This window comes from Furipterus horrens, unplaced genomic scaffold (genome assembly GCF_987537825.1).
Source record: "Furipterus horrens unplaced genomic scaffold, mFurHor1.1.pri manual_scaffold_1, whole genome shotgun sequence".
In the NCBI taxonomy this organism is placed as follows: domain Eukaryota; kingdom Metazoa; phylum Chordata; class Mammalia; order Chiroptera; family Furipteridae; genus Furipterus; species Furipterus horrens.
This window is the reverse complement of record NW_028327171.1, coordinates 137,504,973-137,525,502: the sequence shown is the minus strand read 5'-3', so window position 1 is coordinate 137,525,502 and position 20,530 is coordinate 137,504,973. Positions and strand designations below refer to the sequence as shown.

General features: G+C 33.9%; 1 protein-coding gene across 1 annotated transcript in view; it reads left to right on the top strand.

Moving 5' to 3' along the window:
* LRP1B (LDL receptor related protein 1B) overlaps nucleotides 1–20,530 on the top strand; it is a 1,919,366-nt gene that overhangs the window by 1,621,750 nt on the left and 277,086 nt on the right. Inside the window, exons 52-55 of the mRNA XM_090279551.1 lie at nucleotides 4,193–4,321; nucleotides 6,155–6,277; nucleotides 9,955–10,095; nucleotides 11,186–11,373. Of these exons, the coding sequence (XP_090135677.1) occupies nucleotides 4,193–4,321; nucleotides 6,155–6,277; nucleotides 9,955–10,095; nucleotides 11,186–11,373 (581 nt within the window). The remainder of the gene's footprint in view (nucleotides 1–4,192; nucleotides 4,322–6,154; nucleotides 6,278–9,954; nucleotides 10,096–11,185; nucleotides 11,374–20,530) is intronic.

The following is a 20,530-nucleotide window of genomic DNA, read 5'->3' as shown; positions in this document are numbered from 1 at the left end:
TTTTCTACTTTATCTTGACATTAAATATGTACCTACATTTCTATGTAGTTGTTTTTATTGTGTTTATGACAGCTAGGTTGTTATTCAATGTTCAAGATTTTTCCTGAATATTGATACAATGAACGTACTTGTAAATTTTGTTGCTAGTCTTCAGTGATTTTTGGAATAGATCTCAATAAATAGAATTATTTGGATCAAATAATCAAATATTTTGTCATGGTTCTTAATATGTATTGCTAACGACATCTAAAAGTATTACACCAATTTGTTCTGCCTGAGTCACACATGATATTTATGTGTGTGTGCTTTATAGTAATCATTATTATTGAATTATTTTCTATGTGAAATAAGGAAGGAGGCTATTGCATTCTATTTTAAATTTAACTTTACAAGTAAGCCTTATATAATCAGCAATATACTGTTTAACATCTATATTTAACTAGTGTATGTCTACTACAATCCAATATAATTGTTTTTAAATAATCACAAAAATTAAATAAGTAATTTATATGGAATTAATGAATTTATTAAAGAGTAAAAGAAGGAAGAACTAAAACTTCTGTAAGTGTATTGTATTTGACCAATTATAATTACTTATGTCTATCTATCTGATCTGTTTATACATATATGTATATATACATATACACACACATATGTTTGTATCTATAAGTATATATTTCTTGATTTTACAAAAGCTTTATTTCATAGCTATTTCATCTTTATTTTAGAATGAACATGACCTGAATCATAGAATAAGGTCCACAGATTGATTTAAGTATACTTAACACCTTTTTCTTTAAATATCAGGAGTTTAGCCCACTCTTTTTATTACTACCATGGAGACAGGTAGATAAGATTTTATAATGTTCCAGGTAAACTAAATTTCTCTGGAAATAATATAAAATTGGAGCTGTCCTTCCAATGCACACTTTATTTCTTCTACTTAAGCTAACCAAAATCTGCTTTTTATTTATACAGCTGAAATAATTTAGTTATATGACAGATAAAGGTAAATATAAAAAGATCATTATCATAAAGCTCTGCAAGAAAAAAAATAATCAACAACCAATTAGATGACCAGTCAGCATCTTTTAACTACTTTGTTTCTATTTGCTATTAAAGCTTCCTTTGTTTTAACAAAAATATTAGTTCCTTACAATAGTTTGAGCATGCTTTCAGTGTTTTAAACAATTTTGCTGTGGACTCTTTGTTTAACTCTATATTAAATGGCTCCATTGATATCTCTATCGTTCCTGAGTGGACACAGTGTAACAAAATCGATAAAGACTTTAAGTCATACAGAATTGAATTTTCCCACACCTGCATTTTTCAGCTTTGTGATCATGGGTACAAGTCTACTGTATCCCTTGTTTCTCAAATTCCTTACTATTAAGAAGGTACAAAAAGATCTACCTTTTTGTAACTGTCATAACTATCTAAATGACCATGTGCACTGTATAAATAAACTTGTTCTTATTCTTTTGTTTTATTTTTTCTGCTTCCTCTTATTTTTCAGTTATTGTCATGTCTATCATTATTCTCATTGACAATATATTGTCATGTCTATTGTTATTGTCATGCCTGTATCTATCAGTGTCTTGAGAATTTAAGAAAAAAATAAGATTGTAAAGGACATGTTTACTTGTTGTCAAAAAACCCAGTAAATTTAATTTAATTATAGGCTAAATTTTATATACTAACTACCAGACTAGTGCCACATAAAAATTACTGTTTTAAATCAAACATCAATTGATGAATCAAACCTAATATTTTAGGATTAGAAAGAAACTTTATAAATAGTTTATCTCCGTGGTTGTCAACCTTTAGTGCACAAAATATGCTTCTCAGAAATGTGATCAAAATGTAGATTCCCAATCCCTACCTCTAATGTGATCTGTAAACACAATCTTAATGGTTCTGGCTTGACACCTGAGGATCCTATTTTGAAATTATAGTATAGTCCCCTCCATTATTTAATCATAAAAAAGGGAGAAACTCACAGAGGTTAATAAATTTGCCTGAGGTCACTCAGTGATCAGAGATGACAGAGCCAGGACCAGAATTCAAGTTTCTAAAATACTTACTAAATAAGTAAGTGGCTTACCAATCAAACATCATATCTGAATACGTGCACAGGATGGATCTGGTGGCATTCCTTTGGTTTGTCTTCCTTCTCCTTGGGATTCATATCCCTGAGGAAGTCAATGTGTCTTCAGATATCAATGGTAATTATGAAATGAAGTCAACTTTTTTCTTTGGCCCATTTTCTTTCCAATTGACTATGATGTTTTTGCATCCTCATAGCACAAAATCTATTGAACACTATCGAGGGAGCCAGAAAACTAGTTGTAAAGAGCCTTAAGCCATTTCATACATTGAGGTATCTTAGTAATTGTGTAGTTACAACCTACATTTTACAGACAATGAAATTCAGACAATAGTCTTCTCCAATGTCATACAGAATTAAATTTAACAGTCAAAACAATGCCTTATCTATTATTCCTACCTTGAGAATAAATTAGGGTGATAATAAAAGCATAGACAAAAAGTTTCATATGTTTCAAACCTCCTTAGCAGAAAAAAATACATTTTTAAATCTCAAACTTAATAAAAATATTACAGAAATTAGAGCAGTAATTGAGAGTATAATAGTGAAAGTGACACTATATTCTTATGGGAAGCTTGAAAAGATAGATAAGAAGAAATAATATAAAAATCATTTCTGTAGGAAGATAATTTTATTACCAAAGGTAGTAAAGACATAATAGGTAGCAGGTAATTTCATTTTTAAATCCATTTTTAAATGAAAACAAAATTTATTTAATAGATTTTTTAATGATTTTTATGTAACAGATATCATATTAAACTTCATTCTATTAGCAGTTACTATCAATCAAATGAGCAAATATGAATTATCTAGGAGACTTTTCAGCCTTCGTTTGCCATCTTGTCCTCCAAACTGAAGTATATGTCAGGGAGAGACACCTTTATGTAGGAAAAGCTCACTAGGGATTTCTGTTTTGTCTCCCTCCTACCACCCTCATATTACAAATAAGGCATTGAAAGCATTTTCTGCTCATAACTCTGTGACTGAAAAGTAAGATGATATTGATAATCCAATTAAATCATGCTTGTTATTGCTTTAAATGTTTGGAATATCTTTACTCAACCCAATCAATTATTTTCTTCCTGAAGATATTAACATTTTCTGAATAATTCTAGCAATATGATTTTTAACATCTTTTCTATTGGCAGTGTTTGGTCATAAGTAAATAAAATTAAAGAAAAAACTAGATTTAAGAGTCCAATTATTAATTGACTCAACAATGTTTTATATAAATTACAAACATACAAACCAGTATGTATGGCTGTACATGAGGCTAAGGAAACATTATGAGAATAAATCTGTTCTAATTTTATATGATTATACTATGCCCATATAAGGAGAAACAAAGTGAAAACACTTATGAACCTTTGGAATTACAAGTCAATAAGCATTTTTTTTTGCAGTGTACATATGAACAACAACATCATTCAACTAAAGGAACATTGAATTTATAAAGAAGAAAAAAGGAGGATTCTGTTTATTAAGAGTGTAGAAGCAAAAGAAATATGTGTACATTTATTCTTTTCAACTGTACAAGGTGGGGATTAATGATGGCATTAGCAGCTAAGAGAAGGTCCTTAGGAATCAAAAGGAATTTGAACTCCCAGCTCAACATGTGGCACTCTGAGTGACCTGTGAATTTCTGCAAGCTTTTCAACTTCCTTTTCTGTGAAATGAGATTAGTAACAGTTCTACCATTTGGGGTAATTATAAGTATTAAATGAATTAATATGTTCAGTGCTTATCATATATTAAGCAATAAATGCTAATATTATCCTGATATGTTCAGTTCTTTTAAAAGTTTATTCACAATTCTCTGACATTTCTACGCCTTGCTACATTTTATAAAAAGAAAGTATTGTTAGTTTCTGCTATGTAGCTTTAAGAAACATAACTCTGAAATTAAGAAGGAATATTATTTATAGTGGAAGAATACTATTTGATGATTCCAAATAACTACAATCTCTTCCTTGTCGGCAGCATTTTAATGTGTCCCTTCTTTCTTAAAGGAAATGTAAGTGATAGACCTTTATCAGCAGATCGTAATGCAGTGACCTTAATGGCATCTTTTTCTTTGCATTTCAGGCGCCATTACTTGTGCGGCTGACATGTTCAGTTGCCAGGGCTCCCATGCCTGTGTGCCCCGACACTGGTTGTGTGACGGTGAAAGGGACTGTCCAAATGGAAGCGACGAGCTCTCCACCGCTGGCTGTGGTATGGACACTAGCGGGGCTGGCTGTGTGGGAAAAAACACTGCAGCAGCGTCCTCAGACATTTGCTTTCGAGCTGCTCACCATCACACTTTCACAATCCCTGGACTCTCAGGCTGCGTCAGAGTTAATCAGGCAGGACGTTGTCCTCATGGTAGTCTAGCAAAACCCTTTTCACGTCAGTTCAAAGCCTTTCAAACATATGCAGGGGAGGTACCCATTTTAAAGCAGTTTGGATGAACACAGATTTACCGTTTTACTTCTTAGATAACATAACTATCTGATATGTGTGTGAGTGTGGTAGGTTTGTTACCTTCTTTATAGCATCTTCTACTGTGTCCCCTCGCCCTCACCCTCTCCATGAAAACTTTTAAATTACCTACTTCAGATATTCTGTAAATAGTATCTGTGATCCTAAATAACTACTAATCAGAAGGTCAGTGAACACCTATTAGGCCTATGGATAGGGTTTTTACCCTTAGGTCAGGTAAAAACAGTGTAGCTATTTATAGTTGAATGAAGCAAGGAGATCATAGGAACACCTTTGGAGGTCAGACAATTTACTAAGTTTCTGCCTCTAGGTGACCTCAGGAAATTTACAGGGAATTACTCAATAGAAACAATTTTTTAAAAAAATTCCTCTGCATGATCTGGAAAATAAAGAGACAGAGCAATTGATTATAAAGTGAATACTGCCAATCACTCGTCTTCAGGCCTTTAAAATAGTATTTGGAGCCATAATTTAAGTGTGTGTGTGTAGGTGGTATGTGTATACGGGGGATAATTAAAGCAAAGAGGAAAAAGAAAACTTTGAGCAGACATATGTGCACAGAATCTATGCTACTGTAGAATTATTCACTTTGATTTTAAAAGTGATGTGTATGTGTCTGTAAAGGTCAATGGGGCCACAGAGGACTACATAATAAAAGATCATGCATCAATTCAGGGATCCAGATGGTCCCAGTACACTGTTGCTATTGTAGCAGTTAACAATCTGGGAGGCATATTAACACTTTTGGCCACATGAGTGCTGTTAAGTAAATAATTGTAAAATACAACAAATTGTACTCAAGTTATCTGAAAGTGTTAATGCCAAATAAGCCTCTGTTGCTTAGCATTTTAAATAATAATTCAGGTATTAGTATTGGTATAATTCATTTGAGTTATATAAGCTGTTGCACAGTAAAAAGTTAATTATTAATAACTAAATTTACCTATATTATAATGGGCAATTTTAATACTTGTTCTATGTAGCATTCATATTACTTTTTAAAATAAATTTGTTGAAAATAAATTATATTTGATTAAGTTATTATTATTTTCCTATTCGTGTCCCTTTCAATCATTACTAAGTTGAATGCAGAGGTTTTCTTTTTTCGTGGAGTTTGAGACAATCTGGGGAAGAAAGCTGATAGGCATGGAAGAGAATAATTATAATACTTCAAGTGTCAGAATGATATATGTAAACCCCCACACATACCCTCTTCCATCTGTACCCATCCCCACAATTGAATAATTAAAAAAAAATTATATATGAACCTTTGAAATCCTCTAGCAAAGTTACAGATTGTTAAATGACCTAAAATTTCAATTTCACTCTAGAACTGTTGACTCTATTTGTACTAAAACTTTGAATTACATGTGTATTTATATTGACATATATTCAAATATATTAATAACTGTATCTTATTAATTTATAAGATGTAGTAAATGAGTAAAGTTTTTCTAAATGACTATAAATTATTAAGTATAACAGCCATCATCCCCTGAACTCCTAAGGTGAGAGAAGGTAAAATAGGTACTCATCTGACCGTATGCTTTGTGATGTCTTTCTTAGCTCCCAATAACACATGTGATGACAGTGCTTTCGTGTGCCACAATAAAGTATGCATTCCCAAGCAGTTTGTTTGTGACCATGATGATGACTGTGGAGATGGCTCTGATGAGTCTCTGCAGTGTGGTAAGTATATCTAAACTTTTCCTGCAGAAGATTCTCAGGCTTAATATTAATCTTTTAAAAAGAATAAAAGAACATATAAATAAATAATAGAACACAGATGCACATTTATTAATATCACTAAAGACATTTATATTCAGTAACACAAGCACCTTGCATACAATCTCTTTAAGCTCTATAAGAATTACACATTTCCCTGGCTGCTGTGGCTCAGTGGATTGAGCATTGGCCTGCAAACCAAGTGTCACTGGTGTGATTCCCAGTCAGGGCACATGACTAAGGTTGCACATCAGGTCCCCAGTTGGGGGTGTGTGAGAGGCAACTACACAGTGATATTTCTCTCCCTCTCTTTCTCTCCTTTCTCCTCTCTCTAAAATAAATAAATAAATAAATAAATAAATAAATAAACAAACAAATTAATTAATTAAATAAATAAATAAAATTGGAAAGGAAAATCTTAAAAAAGAAAAGAATTACACATTTACTTGGAAATCATACCTACTTCTATTCTTATCAGTAACCACATCCAAAATGTTTATAAAAATATCTTTGGCTTTAAGTACTTTGAGGTACTTAAAGACAACATAGTACTATCTATCTAGTTCAATGTTATAGCCAAATCAAATATCTGAGTGAAAGAAAAAAAATGCAGTTCACAACTACTAGAATAACTGGATATTGAGCTTTTTTTTTTTTTTTTTTACTTTATCTTACTTACACATGCATTTATTTGTTAAAATGTAATTGCTATGAAATTTGTCTTCTCATTGCATATGAATTTTACCCCATGTATATAGCATAGATACAAATACATATATAACTTTTGAGATAAAAATCAGTGTATTAAAAATGCTCAGTTGATGTTGAAACCTTATGTAAAGCTGTTATTTTTGTAAATATTTAAATGCGTACATGAAAAAAAATAAAATGAGAAGCTCTGAAATCCACATATATCTGTGAAAGGCAATAGATTTAGCTCCCTCTTTTGTCCCATCTTAGCAGTGTCTACAGCCTTGGTCTTTGATAAAAACCTCCTTGAAATCCATAAATATAAGTTTTTTATGATCATTTCACCATTAAGTCGTAGATTCAATGTGATATTTTAAGAGTTACATCATCATTCAAGATTTAAATATGAAGTAAAGTTATGTCTGATTGAATATCTTTCCTCCGCTAGACACTGTATTTGGTTGTTATGGAGATGAATGAGACAGAGGTCCCACCAGAAAAGCGTAACTAAAAGGAAAATCAGAAATACAATATAGTATAATAACATACATTGTCAGGTATCAATAAGTATCACAATACATGAAAATGGAGCTGAGAAAATGATTTTTGAAGCACTAAAGAAGCATAGAATATTAGAGGAAATCTTACTTAGATACTAGAAAGCATGACAAGGTGGTTATGAGCATAGATCTTAGAGCCAGCTGGCCTGGGTTCAAATTCTGCCTCTGCCACTTAATAACTGTGTGACCTTGGAAACGTTACTTCACCTCCAGGTTCATCAATTTTTCCTCATCTTTAAGAATTTATGATAACAGTGCTTAACTCTTAGATCTGATAAGAGAATTAATGAGTTAATATTTTAAAGCGGTAACCATAGTTCCAGATACAGAATAATTATGTATATGTTTACAAAGACCTGCATTTTGAAGTAATTGAGAAACAGCAATTAGTCTTTTGTGAGGTAAGTTGAAGTCAGAAAATTAGGTTGAAAGTAGATCCTAAAAATTCTGAAATACAATATTAAATAATTTGTACTTAATTCTTTTGATTCTCAGTGACCAGAACACATTTTGAACAGAGGACTGTCTCAGTCAAATTTGTGTTTTAGGACCTTTTTTTTTTCTTTTTCCAGCAGAGTGGATGAAATACTGCCATGGGAAAGAGGAGCAATAAGGGAAAAATAAACTAGTTAGAATGTTGTAATAGTTCTGATGTTTGACAATGTGCTTCTGAACCTAGGCCAAAACAGTGAAATGGATAGTGTGGAGGGGCTCAGAATTAAGTTACAGTTAGATAGAGAAGATAAAGGAAAATGTATAGCTTGATAACTCAGTGGGTGTGTTACTGTTAATTAATGTCAGAACACAGGAGTTTAAGGGCCAGTTTTGCTGGTGATGCAGAAGAAAGATGTAACAAAACTTAATTTTGGATATTTTGAAAATGAAGTGGTAATCAGACAATCACATGAAACTGTGTAGTGAGTGTTTGAAAACTTGGTTCTAAAGACCAGAAATATGATCAGGACAAATAATGCTAATTTGGTGGCTATCAGCTTAAAGGTAATATCCAAATATGATAAAGAATGAGAACACCCAACACTGTAGAAAGGAAAAGGGAGAAAATCAACTGAAGTTTGAAGGATTGAAGTTAGGGCTTCACCTACAACATTTTGATATAGAACAGTAAAGGATTACATACAAAAATAGGGAAAAATAAGAACAACAAAAGCAGTTAAAGTGAAGCCTGATTTCCAATATTGTATGGTCAACAATGTCAAAGGCTACAGGAAAATGAAGTAGATAGGAATCTGAGACACCTTCGAATTTGACACTTGTCACTTGGTATTTGTTAGCTCTGCAGAAGTTCAGAATGTAAATGTTGCAGAAATGAAATGTTAACGGAGCAGATGGACTGAAGGTAAGTAAGGGAAAGTGAAATTGGGTACAATAATGAAATGTGTTGCTAAGAGTTATGTCAATGGATCTTTATTATTCTGGGGCTAGGAGAGCTTTGAATGTTTGTGGTAACAAAAAGGAGTAACTAATGAAGAAAGAAGAAAGAAACTTTAAGGAAATTGGGGATATTTTTAAATGATCTAGATTTGCCATTCAATGTGATAAACACCTCAATTAAATAATCATCATTGAATTCCTTTCTTATTAGAATTTATTTTTTAAACCATAAAAATTTTACTTCGACTCTCCAAAAATAGAATACTTGTATAGATTTATCAGACGTGCTCTAATAGTAATGATGGGTTTTATTATTAACAAAATCAGGGGAAATCTCATTTAAAATATCATAATATTCAAAATGAAATGAATTTTATTTATAATCAGACATAGATATATGAACATTAACAATTGACTGGTGGACACTGTGGCTTGAATAAAGCTTTTCAATTAAGAATCAATATATAAGATAGTTATGATAGTTTTTGTGCTTAGTGTTCTATAATTGGCTTTTAATTTTTCTTATTTTATCAATTTATTTACACTGTGAATGCTAATTCCCAAATATAAGCATGACATTACAGCTCCTGAGAATTATCATTATAACTCAGAATCAGTTCATTCATGTTCTGGTACTATAGCTAACCAACTTTGGTCTTAAAAAAAATCTAATAGCTTTCATTTTGTTTTTTATTCTAAGGGAGTTCTTTAGGATATAAATAACAGGTGAACAAATATGGTATACTGGAGTGCTGCATTCTTGTTTTCTCACCTAGAAACAGTAATGGTGTTGTATAGAACTTTATTTTCTGGAGTTTTATTGTACTTCCAAACCACAAATATTTCTTGCAAATATGACCACTGTCCCAGAAAGAAATGAGAAACATTTCCCATAGGAGGTATGGTTAATTAGGTATAGTGTACATTAAAGGATGACGTTTTAGTTAATATTTGTTATATAAAATATATAAATTAGAATGTTTATTTCTTTGTCTTTAGAATACCAACAGTGTAATGCAGAAGAATTTGGTTGTGCTGATGGACGATGTCTTTTAAATACTCAGTGGCAGTGTGACGGAGACTTTGACTGTCCAGACCATTCTGATGAAGCACCTTTAAACCCAAAGTGCCGAAGTGCAGGTACAGAAAATATATGCTCTGCTTCTTCTAAATTTTACCTTTTTTAATGACAAAACTGTGGCTCTGATTTTTAGTTTGATATGATAGTCAATGAAAGGAGATAGAAATAACTAAACATTGATATTTCTAGTGATACCGTATAGATGCTTGTAATGTTTTGGAGCTAGTTTTAGAAATTTAGTGTGTAAAAACATGAATATTTGAGGCAAAGAGCCTGGTAAATCTATCACCATTTCCCCTTCATAAAAAATCGCCTTTTCTTAATACATTATTTTATGTGGATGAAATTTCCCTGTCTAAACTTATTCAAAAATTTAATCATAAAAGAAGTTGAGATTTACTGGAAATCTGTATTAGTCGTACTTAGGCAAAATAAAATAAATTGTTCATCATCTAAAAATAAATATGCGAAGTCAAATTTGGTCTCTTTATCATTCACTATTCTATGCTGAATACAGTCATATATTTTAAAATAATTTATTTTTTTCTCATGTAGCTTCCATGTTAATGAATTTTCTTTAATCATGTTACAATAATGATTAATGTTCAAGTAATCAGGATAAGTAGCTACAAAACCTGGACTTCTTTTCATAGTTATATTTAGAACAACTATTATTCACAAGAAGTGTCTTTTCTATGCCCTGATTTTAAAATGTCAATGTTACATTTCCAAGATTTAAAAAAATTTTTAGGAATATCTACCTATTCTAGATTCCTAATTTTTAGTGACATGTAATTTCTCAGAGACCTATGGCTTGAGGGAAATATATTATCATTATACTTTTGAACTCATTCAACACACTATAGATGAAGACAGAAATATGCCATTAATTTTACTAAAGATGATTATTTTGGTTGTTAATTTTTATAATAAAGCAATATTTTCAAGGGGTTGAGCAAAAGTACCATTTGCCTTTGATTTTCTAATTTTGTATGCAAATAATATATTTAATATAAAACATTTATATGTACACGTATATTTACTATAATTTTAGATAGATAAGTTATATTTGTGAATGTTTTCAACAATTGTAGTATAAAAACACTAGCATGTACTTTATATTCCATTCATTCTGTTTTCTTTTTTCAGAACAGTCATGCAACAGTTCCTTTTTTATGTGCAAAAATGGAAGGTGCATTCACAGTGGAGGCCTTTGTGACAATAAGGATGACTGTGGTGATGGTTCAGATGAGAGAAACTGCCATATAAATGAATGTTTGAGTAAGAGAGTCAGTGGATGTTCTCAAGATTGCCAGGACCTTCCAGTTGGTTACAAGGTAAGTAATCATCAAAAATAGCAAACCCTGGGATGCATTAGAAATTTTGATAATGAAAACTATTCAATCTAATAAAGCTGTAAAACTTAACAGCCATCAAAATACTGTTGGGAAAGATTACTTAAATGGAGAGTTTCTACATATGCAAACCATAATAACAGTGTGGTATAATATTGTCAAAATATTCCCAGAAAGATGAAAAATCAAAATATTTTTCAATATGTGCTGAAGAAAAAGAAAAAAAATAAGTAATGGAAGACCAATGTTTAGGGAGATACTGCTATGTTAATAGCTGCATTAAATATGTATGTAACTATTAAGCTTTCATTCCTTCACTCATTCTCCCTCCCATACATATCTGAAGTTAAAACAGTTAATAACTTGTTTACCACAACACCAGAGAATACAATATTTTTCATAGGAACAGAAAAATAAATGAAATATTAGGACTGAGTCGTCGGCAGCCGTCCATCTCGAGAGACAATGGTGTAGCTTCTTAAGAGTCTATCTGCACCGCCGAGAATGGTTGTGCAGTCCGACTCGGGAGTGACACGGTATCTGTCTCCTCCCGTGTTGAATCGACATCTTGCGATGACGCTGGAGTGTCCTCTCCAGTGGAGCTGAAGCTACAGAGCCTGGGCAGGGTGATATGGAGGGTCTGCTGTTGCCCATGCAGCAGACCCCCCCTCTCTTCGCAGCTGAAGGGTCCAAGGGAAAGACGGAGTCAATACAGCTTGGCTTCAGGTGCGCCGCAGGAGTTGCCGGTGTTGACTACAATGTCAAGCCACCTTAGGGACTCCGGCTCTGGATTTTCTGTCGGGGTTTACTCCCTTAGCCTTTCCCCTGAAGAGGTATGCCGCAAGGCAGCGGAGGTTTTTTGGAGTCAGAGTTTTCCTTCTCTGATGTGCCCTGACTGGTAGATCGAACCAGCGACACTTAGCTCGCAGGCCGACGCTCAATCCACTGAGCCAAACAAGCCAGGGAGTAGGACTGAGTACAGGTACACTAAAACATAAACCATGAATAATATCCTAATTGTTTTTTACAGTAACATTTTTCTGAAGAGGTGTTTCACTGCAAAATTGATTGACAGAAATAGCTTTTGAAAACACCTCTGTTTAATTCATACTGGAATAGAGGATGCAAACAAACAAAATATTAAAATTAAAATTGTTCATTAGGTAAGTCGATTAAGTGTGAGAAAATCTCTGAAAGAGCAATTCATTTGAAATACTGTTATTAACTGAGCACTAGCTCTGTATGAATCACAATAGGACATGACTCTTATAAAACACAGAGGGAAGCCAGTGCTAGTTAGGACCCTCACAGAGGTTACATTCTGTTCTACTGAGTATTGCACTAATAAGAATGCACCTGGGGTACTACGCACATTTTTGGACATGGCATTTTAAGAGGCATCTTAACAAATTATAGTATATACAAATGTATACATCCAGAATCATAAGGGGTCTGGAACACATACTTTTGGAAGAAGTTTTGACTGGACCAAACATGGTTTATTAGCTGCATTCAAATATATGAAGTACTGGAATAGGAAGCATATTTAGTCTGAGTTGTTTCAAAGGTTGGAATTAGGAGCTAGGAGGCAGATTCTGTTCACTATAAGAAAGACTGTCCTAAGATTAGAACCTTTTATATTGGAATGAGCTGCCTTATTTTTCACCACTAAAAGTGTTTCAGCCGGGGCTACATGACTTTATTTAGGAAGGTAGAGAAAAAATGTTATAATATATATGGGCAATTTTTCCTACCAGCCTTGACATTCTATGCCAATCCAGTTTCACCTAATGGTAAAGTTAGCCAAATGACTGCTTTGCCATTTTTAATATCTGAATTTCTGGTATAATGATTAACTTAACTACATTGATCAGGATTTTACTATATATAGATATAAACTAAAACTGTGGTAATTATTCCCCTGTGTAAAAATAGAGACAAAATGAAATATCAAGAAAGCAACATTTATAAGAAAGTTTTTTCAACCCAATCTTATATTAAGAAGAGCTGGTTAAATTTATAGACTTAAAACCAACATGTACTCACAAACACTGAACTATAGATATAAGGAAACAAGATAAAAGGTCAAGCTAGCTCTTAATGAGGTGAGTGTGTATCAAATATTTAATTTTGTCAGTAAATATTTCAATTCTACTGAAGGAAAAATTTATTAGTGACTTATGTAAAATCAGTATAGAAGTGTTTCCTGGGAAAAAAGGGAATCTGTCATAGAATGATTATAGGTAGCTACATAAAGTTTTGTCATAGGTCATTTCTTTTCCTTTTTATTGAATTTGCATGGTGACATTGGTTAACAAAATTGTACAGGATTCTAGTGCACAATTCCACTACTTTAATTCTTTAGTTCTATCTATATACTATATACTATATGACTACATATCTATAGAACATACACATCATAGAATATATATCCATATCTATCCAAAATTTAAATTTCAAATAGATTTATTTGTTTTTATCCTGTGTGTTTAAACTCTATCATTATAATATTGGTAAAATAAAATATTATAGAATATCAAATGAACACATGTTGACATAACATTCATTCAAAATGTATTTTAACTGCCTGCATGTAATAAATAAGTTGTGAGCAAAAATACTATTTTTGGAAGCTAATTTTGGTAGCAGTAGATATTTCCAGAAAAGCATGTTAAATCATACTAGTTTAATTTTTTATAAGAACCTTACACAAAAAAATATTTGTTTATTGATACCTTTAAAATATCAGAACTTTCACATTGGCTTCTCTAAAAGGGAATGGAGAATTCTAGTTAAGATAGACAATATATTATATTTAATCTTTCAAAAATTCATTGTTTGTAATACTTGACAGAATTGCTGTGAATAATGTTGCTGAACATATAGGTATGTCAAAACTAATGAATAAAATAAAACATCTAATGTGGAAAATGGACCAGTATAAAAACTTAAGGAGCTAGGATTAATATCATAAATAAAATATTTAAGCAAAAATTCAAAGCAAACATTTTAGATAGAGATAGATAGAGATAGAGATAAATAAAAGATAGGAAATTAAGTAAAAAACCTATGTTCAACAAAAAGCTTATTTTTTTGGGAGAAAATGTCAGATTTCAGATGATAGTTTTTTCTTTTCAGGGTATGGAGAAAACTATTCAATAACTTATATCTCAATATATTATCAGCAGAACATGTCAAGAAATCCTCCAAATTCTATAATAAAATGAAAATTGCTTATGAAAGCAAAAATTAGACCTTATAGACTATAAATAACCTACATGTTTGCTGTAAAACCAACACAATGTATCTATTCAAAAGGAAATAATAACATTTATTAAAGCACAAATCTTATTTTGAGGAGAAGAACAATATATTATGTACAAGTTGCCATGTATTCCTGTAAGTCTGTCTTGCCTCCAACGCTCTGGCTTGGTCGGAAACTCCCTGTCCCACAGAGGTTTCAGGACCATGGCAGAACAAATTTATCCAGGACACTGTATTTTGTCTAGAGGGATGGGAAGCGGCTAATCTCTCTAGTGGAGAAGAGCATAGAGCTTCCATCTCCCGTGCCTTTTATTGAGGGGGTGATTTGGGAGATACAAGATCAAGCCTTATGAATCATGACTAAGAATTTGACGCTTGGGTTACAGTTAACAGTTACTGATTACAGATATCAATGGAAAGAACACAGTGACCAGTCTGTGTGAGGATCTGCTAAACATCCCGATGCCATGCTGATATGAGGTGCAAGGCTTCATACGTTTTTAGCTACACAGTGTTTATAGTTAACTAAGAGATAAGAAAAGCAGATCAAGCTCTAAAGCATAATATGCATTCCTTAAATCCAATTCCCATGGGAACCCTCTGAATGGCCTTCGGTCCTGTCTGTCTCTTTGCCTTCTGGTTTTCCATTGAGACTTAAAGGCCTCTCTGAGGAGGGGCCTAGCTCATGGCTTGGGCTACAATTCCTGAAACCACAAAGAGTGGTCCCCTATACTTCTGTGAGAAAAGTAAGTTTTATTACATTAAAATAGTCAATATTTGTCAAATATTATTTTAAAGACTGTACAAAAATGTTCCTGAAAGTAATAGAAAAAGTTTGAGTAGCTATGTTTCTTTCATCTAGCTATATGATCCTATGTGAAAATTAATACAAAGAAGAAAAATTTGAAATAGTTCTTGATAAGGAGGAAAATTTAAATGACATTGAGTATGTATAAATCTAACTTTTATAAAAGTTGTCTTTTTAAATAAAAGTGAGAATATTTTAAACTGTTATGAATCCCTCATCTTTTATTTTTGAATATTCAAGTGATTATTTATTTTATTCAGTTTATGTAAGTTAAGCTAGTAAAAATTCCCATAAATATTTATTAACTATTTCCAAGCAAAAATGTTTTTGTTATAACAAGTTTACTGGATTGGGTAGTAAATTATTTTTTTAAATATTCTTATTCAATAGACAGCTTTTAAAAAACTTATTGTAAACCTTAAACATCTTAATATCATTTGCTTATAGGAATGTATATTACATTCCATAGCTTTTACTAATTTACCTCAGGAAGTTGATATTCCATAAATGTGTTTTTATCTAAGTCATCTATTTGATATAATAGTTTTATAAGCCTGACATTAGACATTCAAAGTGATTTTCAGAAATCCTGTTACAATTGGGACAGTATTTAAGTTTTTATAATACTCATTGAGGTTCAACTTACTTATGGAATTTCTTTCATTTGTTCTAAAGTTCCCCTTGAATTCAGCACTGCCCTGTATCTGCCTATGTGTCCCAGCTTACCGAACAGATGGTCACACCATCAAATTTTCAGTCCACTTTAGTGACATCTTCTTGTATCCTCTCAGTGTCTCAATTTTTTTTTAAAGTCTTCATTTTTTAAAATTGTGGTAAAATATACATGACATAAAATTTACCATTTTAAACATTTTTTACATGTACACTTCAGTAACATTAAGTATCTAATTTCTTTTGCCATAGAAAATCAATGATCTCTTTGACTTCTTAAATCAGGTAGTGTGTGTTTTTAAGGAAAGTAGTATTGTCACAGCCTAAGATATGATGGGGACAGTTGGGGTTATCAAAGCTGTTGCCTTTGCTTTGATTTGCTGGCTTGCCTAGTGGGTTTTAGTGATTAAAAGAAAAAAACAACTCTTTATAACTGTTGAGGATTATTAGATAAATATTATGAAATGTGTTAAAAAAACACTAAGAACTTAAAGTGAATTAGTTTTTGTAACAGGTCTTAGAGAAAGGTATTTATCTCTTAAAGAATTTCAGGTGAAGTTGATGTTGTTTTTCCTCCAACTAATAAATGACTTTTTGTACTTAAAAAAAAATTCTACCCCTCAGTTATTGGCTGTCTGTTTAATAATATGCATATATGTATCTCCTATATTTTCCCTAATATATAAAAAGCTCTTCCATTACTTATTCTCTCAAGAAAGTGATTTAGATCATGAAATGTTTACTACGGCTTAGTCTTAAGTACTAGTTACTCTTAAAAACTTAGAGTTCTTTCCTAATTCACTGTCCTACTCAATATCACAAATTCACTTATTCAGAGACCACTAAATAATCTTGTTAAAGGCTAATGTGACTGCAATCATCTGGCCAATTATAGGTTCATTTTGTATAATTACAATGCTCATGTGCTTCTTGGCAGGGACTGAATAGAGAACTGAAAGACAATGGTAAATCACAGTGCCTTATTATTTCCAGGAAATCAGAGACATATATGACATGACATTGTACTCAGAATTGAGCCCTGGCTGGTGTGGCTCAGAGGATTGAGTGTACACCTGCAAACCAAAGGGTCACCAGTTGAATTCCCAGTCTTGGCACATGCCTCGGTTGTGGGCCAAGTTCCCATTTGGGGGCACATAAGAGGCAACCACACATTGATGTTTCTCTCATTCTCTTTCTCTCTCCTTTCCCCTCTCTCTAAAAATAAATAAATAAAATCTTTAAAAAAATTGACATGCCAGTTAGTAAATACTGTATATCATCAACAGAGGCTCATATAAAACATGATTGAGATACTGAAGAAAACAATTTTTAAATATATTTTATTGATTATTCTGTTAAAGTTGTTCCAGTTTTCCCCTTTTTGCGCTCTCCACCCAGCAACCCCAACTCTCTCAGACAATTCCTACACCATTGTTAGTGTCATGCATAGACTATTTGGCTATTCCACTTCCTATACTTTACATCCCAATTCTGTAACTACTTATTTGTACTTCTTAATCCCCTCTCCTCTTCACACATTCCCACATACCCCCTCCCATCTGGCAACCATCAAAATGCTCTCTGTATCCATGATTTTGTGTCTGTTCTTGTTTGCTTAGTTTGGTTTTTAGATTCAATTTTGTATAGATATGTATTCATTGCCATTTTATTGTTCATAGTTTGGATCTTTTACTTAAATAAGTCCCTTTAACATTTCATATAATAATGGTTTGGTGATGATGAACTCCTTTAGTTTTTTCTTGTCTGGGAAGCTCATCTGCCCTTCAAATCTAAATAATAGCGTTGCTGGATAGAGCAATCTTGGCTGTAGGTCCCTGCTTTCATGACTTTGAATGTTTCTTGCCAATCCTTCTAGCCTGCAAAGTTTCTTTTGAGAAATCAGCTGAAAATTTTGTGGAAATTCCCCTGTAGGTAATTAACTGCTTTTCGCTTTTTTTCTTGCTGCTTTTAAGATTCTCTCTTTGTCTTTAACCTTTAGCATTCTAATTATGATGTGTCTTGGAGTGGGCCTCTGTATCCATCTTGTTTGGGACTCTTTGTGCTTCCTCTACTTTCATGTCTCTTTCCTTCACAAAATTAGGGAAGTTTTCTTTCATTATTTTTTCAAATAGATTTTCAGTTTCTTGCTCTTTCTCTTTTCCTTCTAGCACCCCTATGATGCAAATGCTGGACCTCTTGAAGTTGTTCCAAAGGCTGCTTAAAATACTCTTGGTTTTTTTGTTTGTTTGTTTTGGTTCTTTCTTCTTGCTCTGATGGGTTGTTTTTTGCTTCCTTATGTTCCAAATCATTCAGTTGATTCTCAGCTTCATCCACTCTCCTGTTGTTTCCCTGTAAATTGTTCTTGATTTTAATTAGTGTATTCTTTGTTTCTGACTGGATCTCTTTTATGCTGTTGAGGTCCTCAAGTTCCTTGGGCATCCTTATAACCAGTGTTTTGAGCTCTGCATCTGACAGATTGCTTATCTCCATTTTGCTTAGTTCTTTTTCTGAAGTTTTGATCTGTTCTTTCATTTGAACTATAATTCTTTGTCTCATCATTTTAGCAGACTCCCTGTGTTTGTTTCTATGTATTAGGTAGTGCTGCCTAATATAGTAGATGTTCTATAGGATACAGTAGCACAGCCTCTCCTACCACCCAAGCTGGATACTCAAGGAATACCTTTCATGTGGGCTGAGTACACCCTCCTCTTGTACTTGAGCCTTGCTTGGTTGCTGTAGGCAGGTCAATGGGAAGGGTTTACCGAAGACAGTCAGCTGTAAGGATTGGCTGTGATCACCGACCACCAACGCCCACTCTCTGTGGAGGGTCACCTGTGTAGGGACAAGGTGGCAGTGCTTTTATGTGGCCTGAAGTTGTCCACTAGGTGAACTCTTGAATTTCCCAGGTGGTGTAAGCCAAGGTTGGCCCCCAGCTTTGTTTTGCCTGGGGTCACCTTGTCTGAGCTATAAAGCAATCCGAGATGGCTGCTACATATGCTGGGCTTAGAGATTCCTATTGAAACCTAGCTGTGAATGTAAGCTGGTTGCTGCTAGTGTTGGGCCTGGGGCCACTTAGCAAGAGCTACAGGACTGGGGGCTCACTGAGGCTGGATGTCGCTTATTAGGGAGAATTTAAGAAGTTGTGAAGTATGAGCCAAGATAAGCCATTCATTTTGAAAAGCAGCTTGTGTGTGCCCATAAGTTAGATGGAACAGAGTCTCTGGGGATCTCCAGGGTGTGCCAAACAGTATTAACTAGGCTGATGGAGTCTCAGATATGGCACCCACTTCCCAGCTCTGTAGCTCTGTTGGGGGAGGGGTCAGAAAAAGGACAATGGCCTCTGCCTGCCTTTCTCTCTGGGGGAAATCTGTCCCCCAGACAGATTTGATGCTGGACACTTCAGCTTCTTCCTGTATGCATCTGGTAGCTTTCAAGTGGCTACCCCAGTGCTGGAACTCAGAGGGAGTGAATCTGAAATAGTCCACATGTGGGTTCTTTAAGAGGAACTGCTTGGGACTACAGAAGTTTCTTCTATTTATTCAATCCCTACTGGTTTTTGCAGTCAGAAGTTATAGGGACTTATCTTCCTGGCAATGGAACCCTGGGCTGGGGAACCTGGTGTGAAGCTGAGACTTCTTGATCCTGAGATATGCCACTCAAATTTTTATCCACCACACATGGATGTGAGACCAGCCTGTTCTTTGTCTCCGCACCTCCTACCAGTCTGGAAGGGTGTGGTTTCTTTAATTCAGTAGTTGTCAGACTTCCATTCAACTAGATTTCTGATGCTTCTGAATGATGATTATTCTATACTTCAATTGTAATTTTGATGTGGTTGTGTGAGGAGCCAAGCTATGCTTAGCTATGCTGCCATCTTGACCTGAAGTCATGAGAAAAGGTGTGATAATACAAGCTGATGGGAAAACTATGTTATTATTATTTCTCCCAGAGAAGGAAAACTCTGATTCCAAAAAACCTCCGCTGCCTTGCGGCATACCTCTTCAGGGGAAAGGCTAAGGGAGTAAACCCCAACAGAAAATCCGGAGCCGGAGTCCCTAAGGCGGTTTGACATTGTAGTCAACACCGGCAACTCCTGCGGCGCACCTGAAACCAAGCTGTATTGACTCCGTCTTTCCCTTGGACCCTTCAGCTGTGAAGAGAGGGGGGGTCTGCTGCATGGGCAACAGCAGACCCTCCATATCACCCTGCCCAGGCTCTGTAGCTTCAGCTTCACTGGAGAGGACACTCCAGCGTCATCGCAAGATATCGATTCAACATGGGAGGAGACAGATACCGTGTCACTCCCGAGTCGGACTGCACAGCCATTCTCAGCGGTGCAGATAGACTCTTAAGAAGCTACACCATCGTCTCTCGAGACGGAGGGCTGCCGACGAC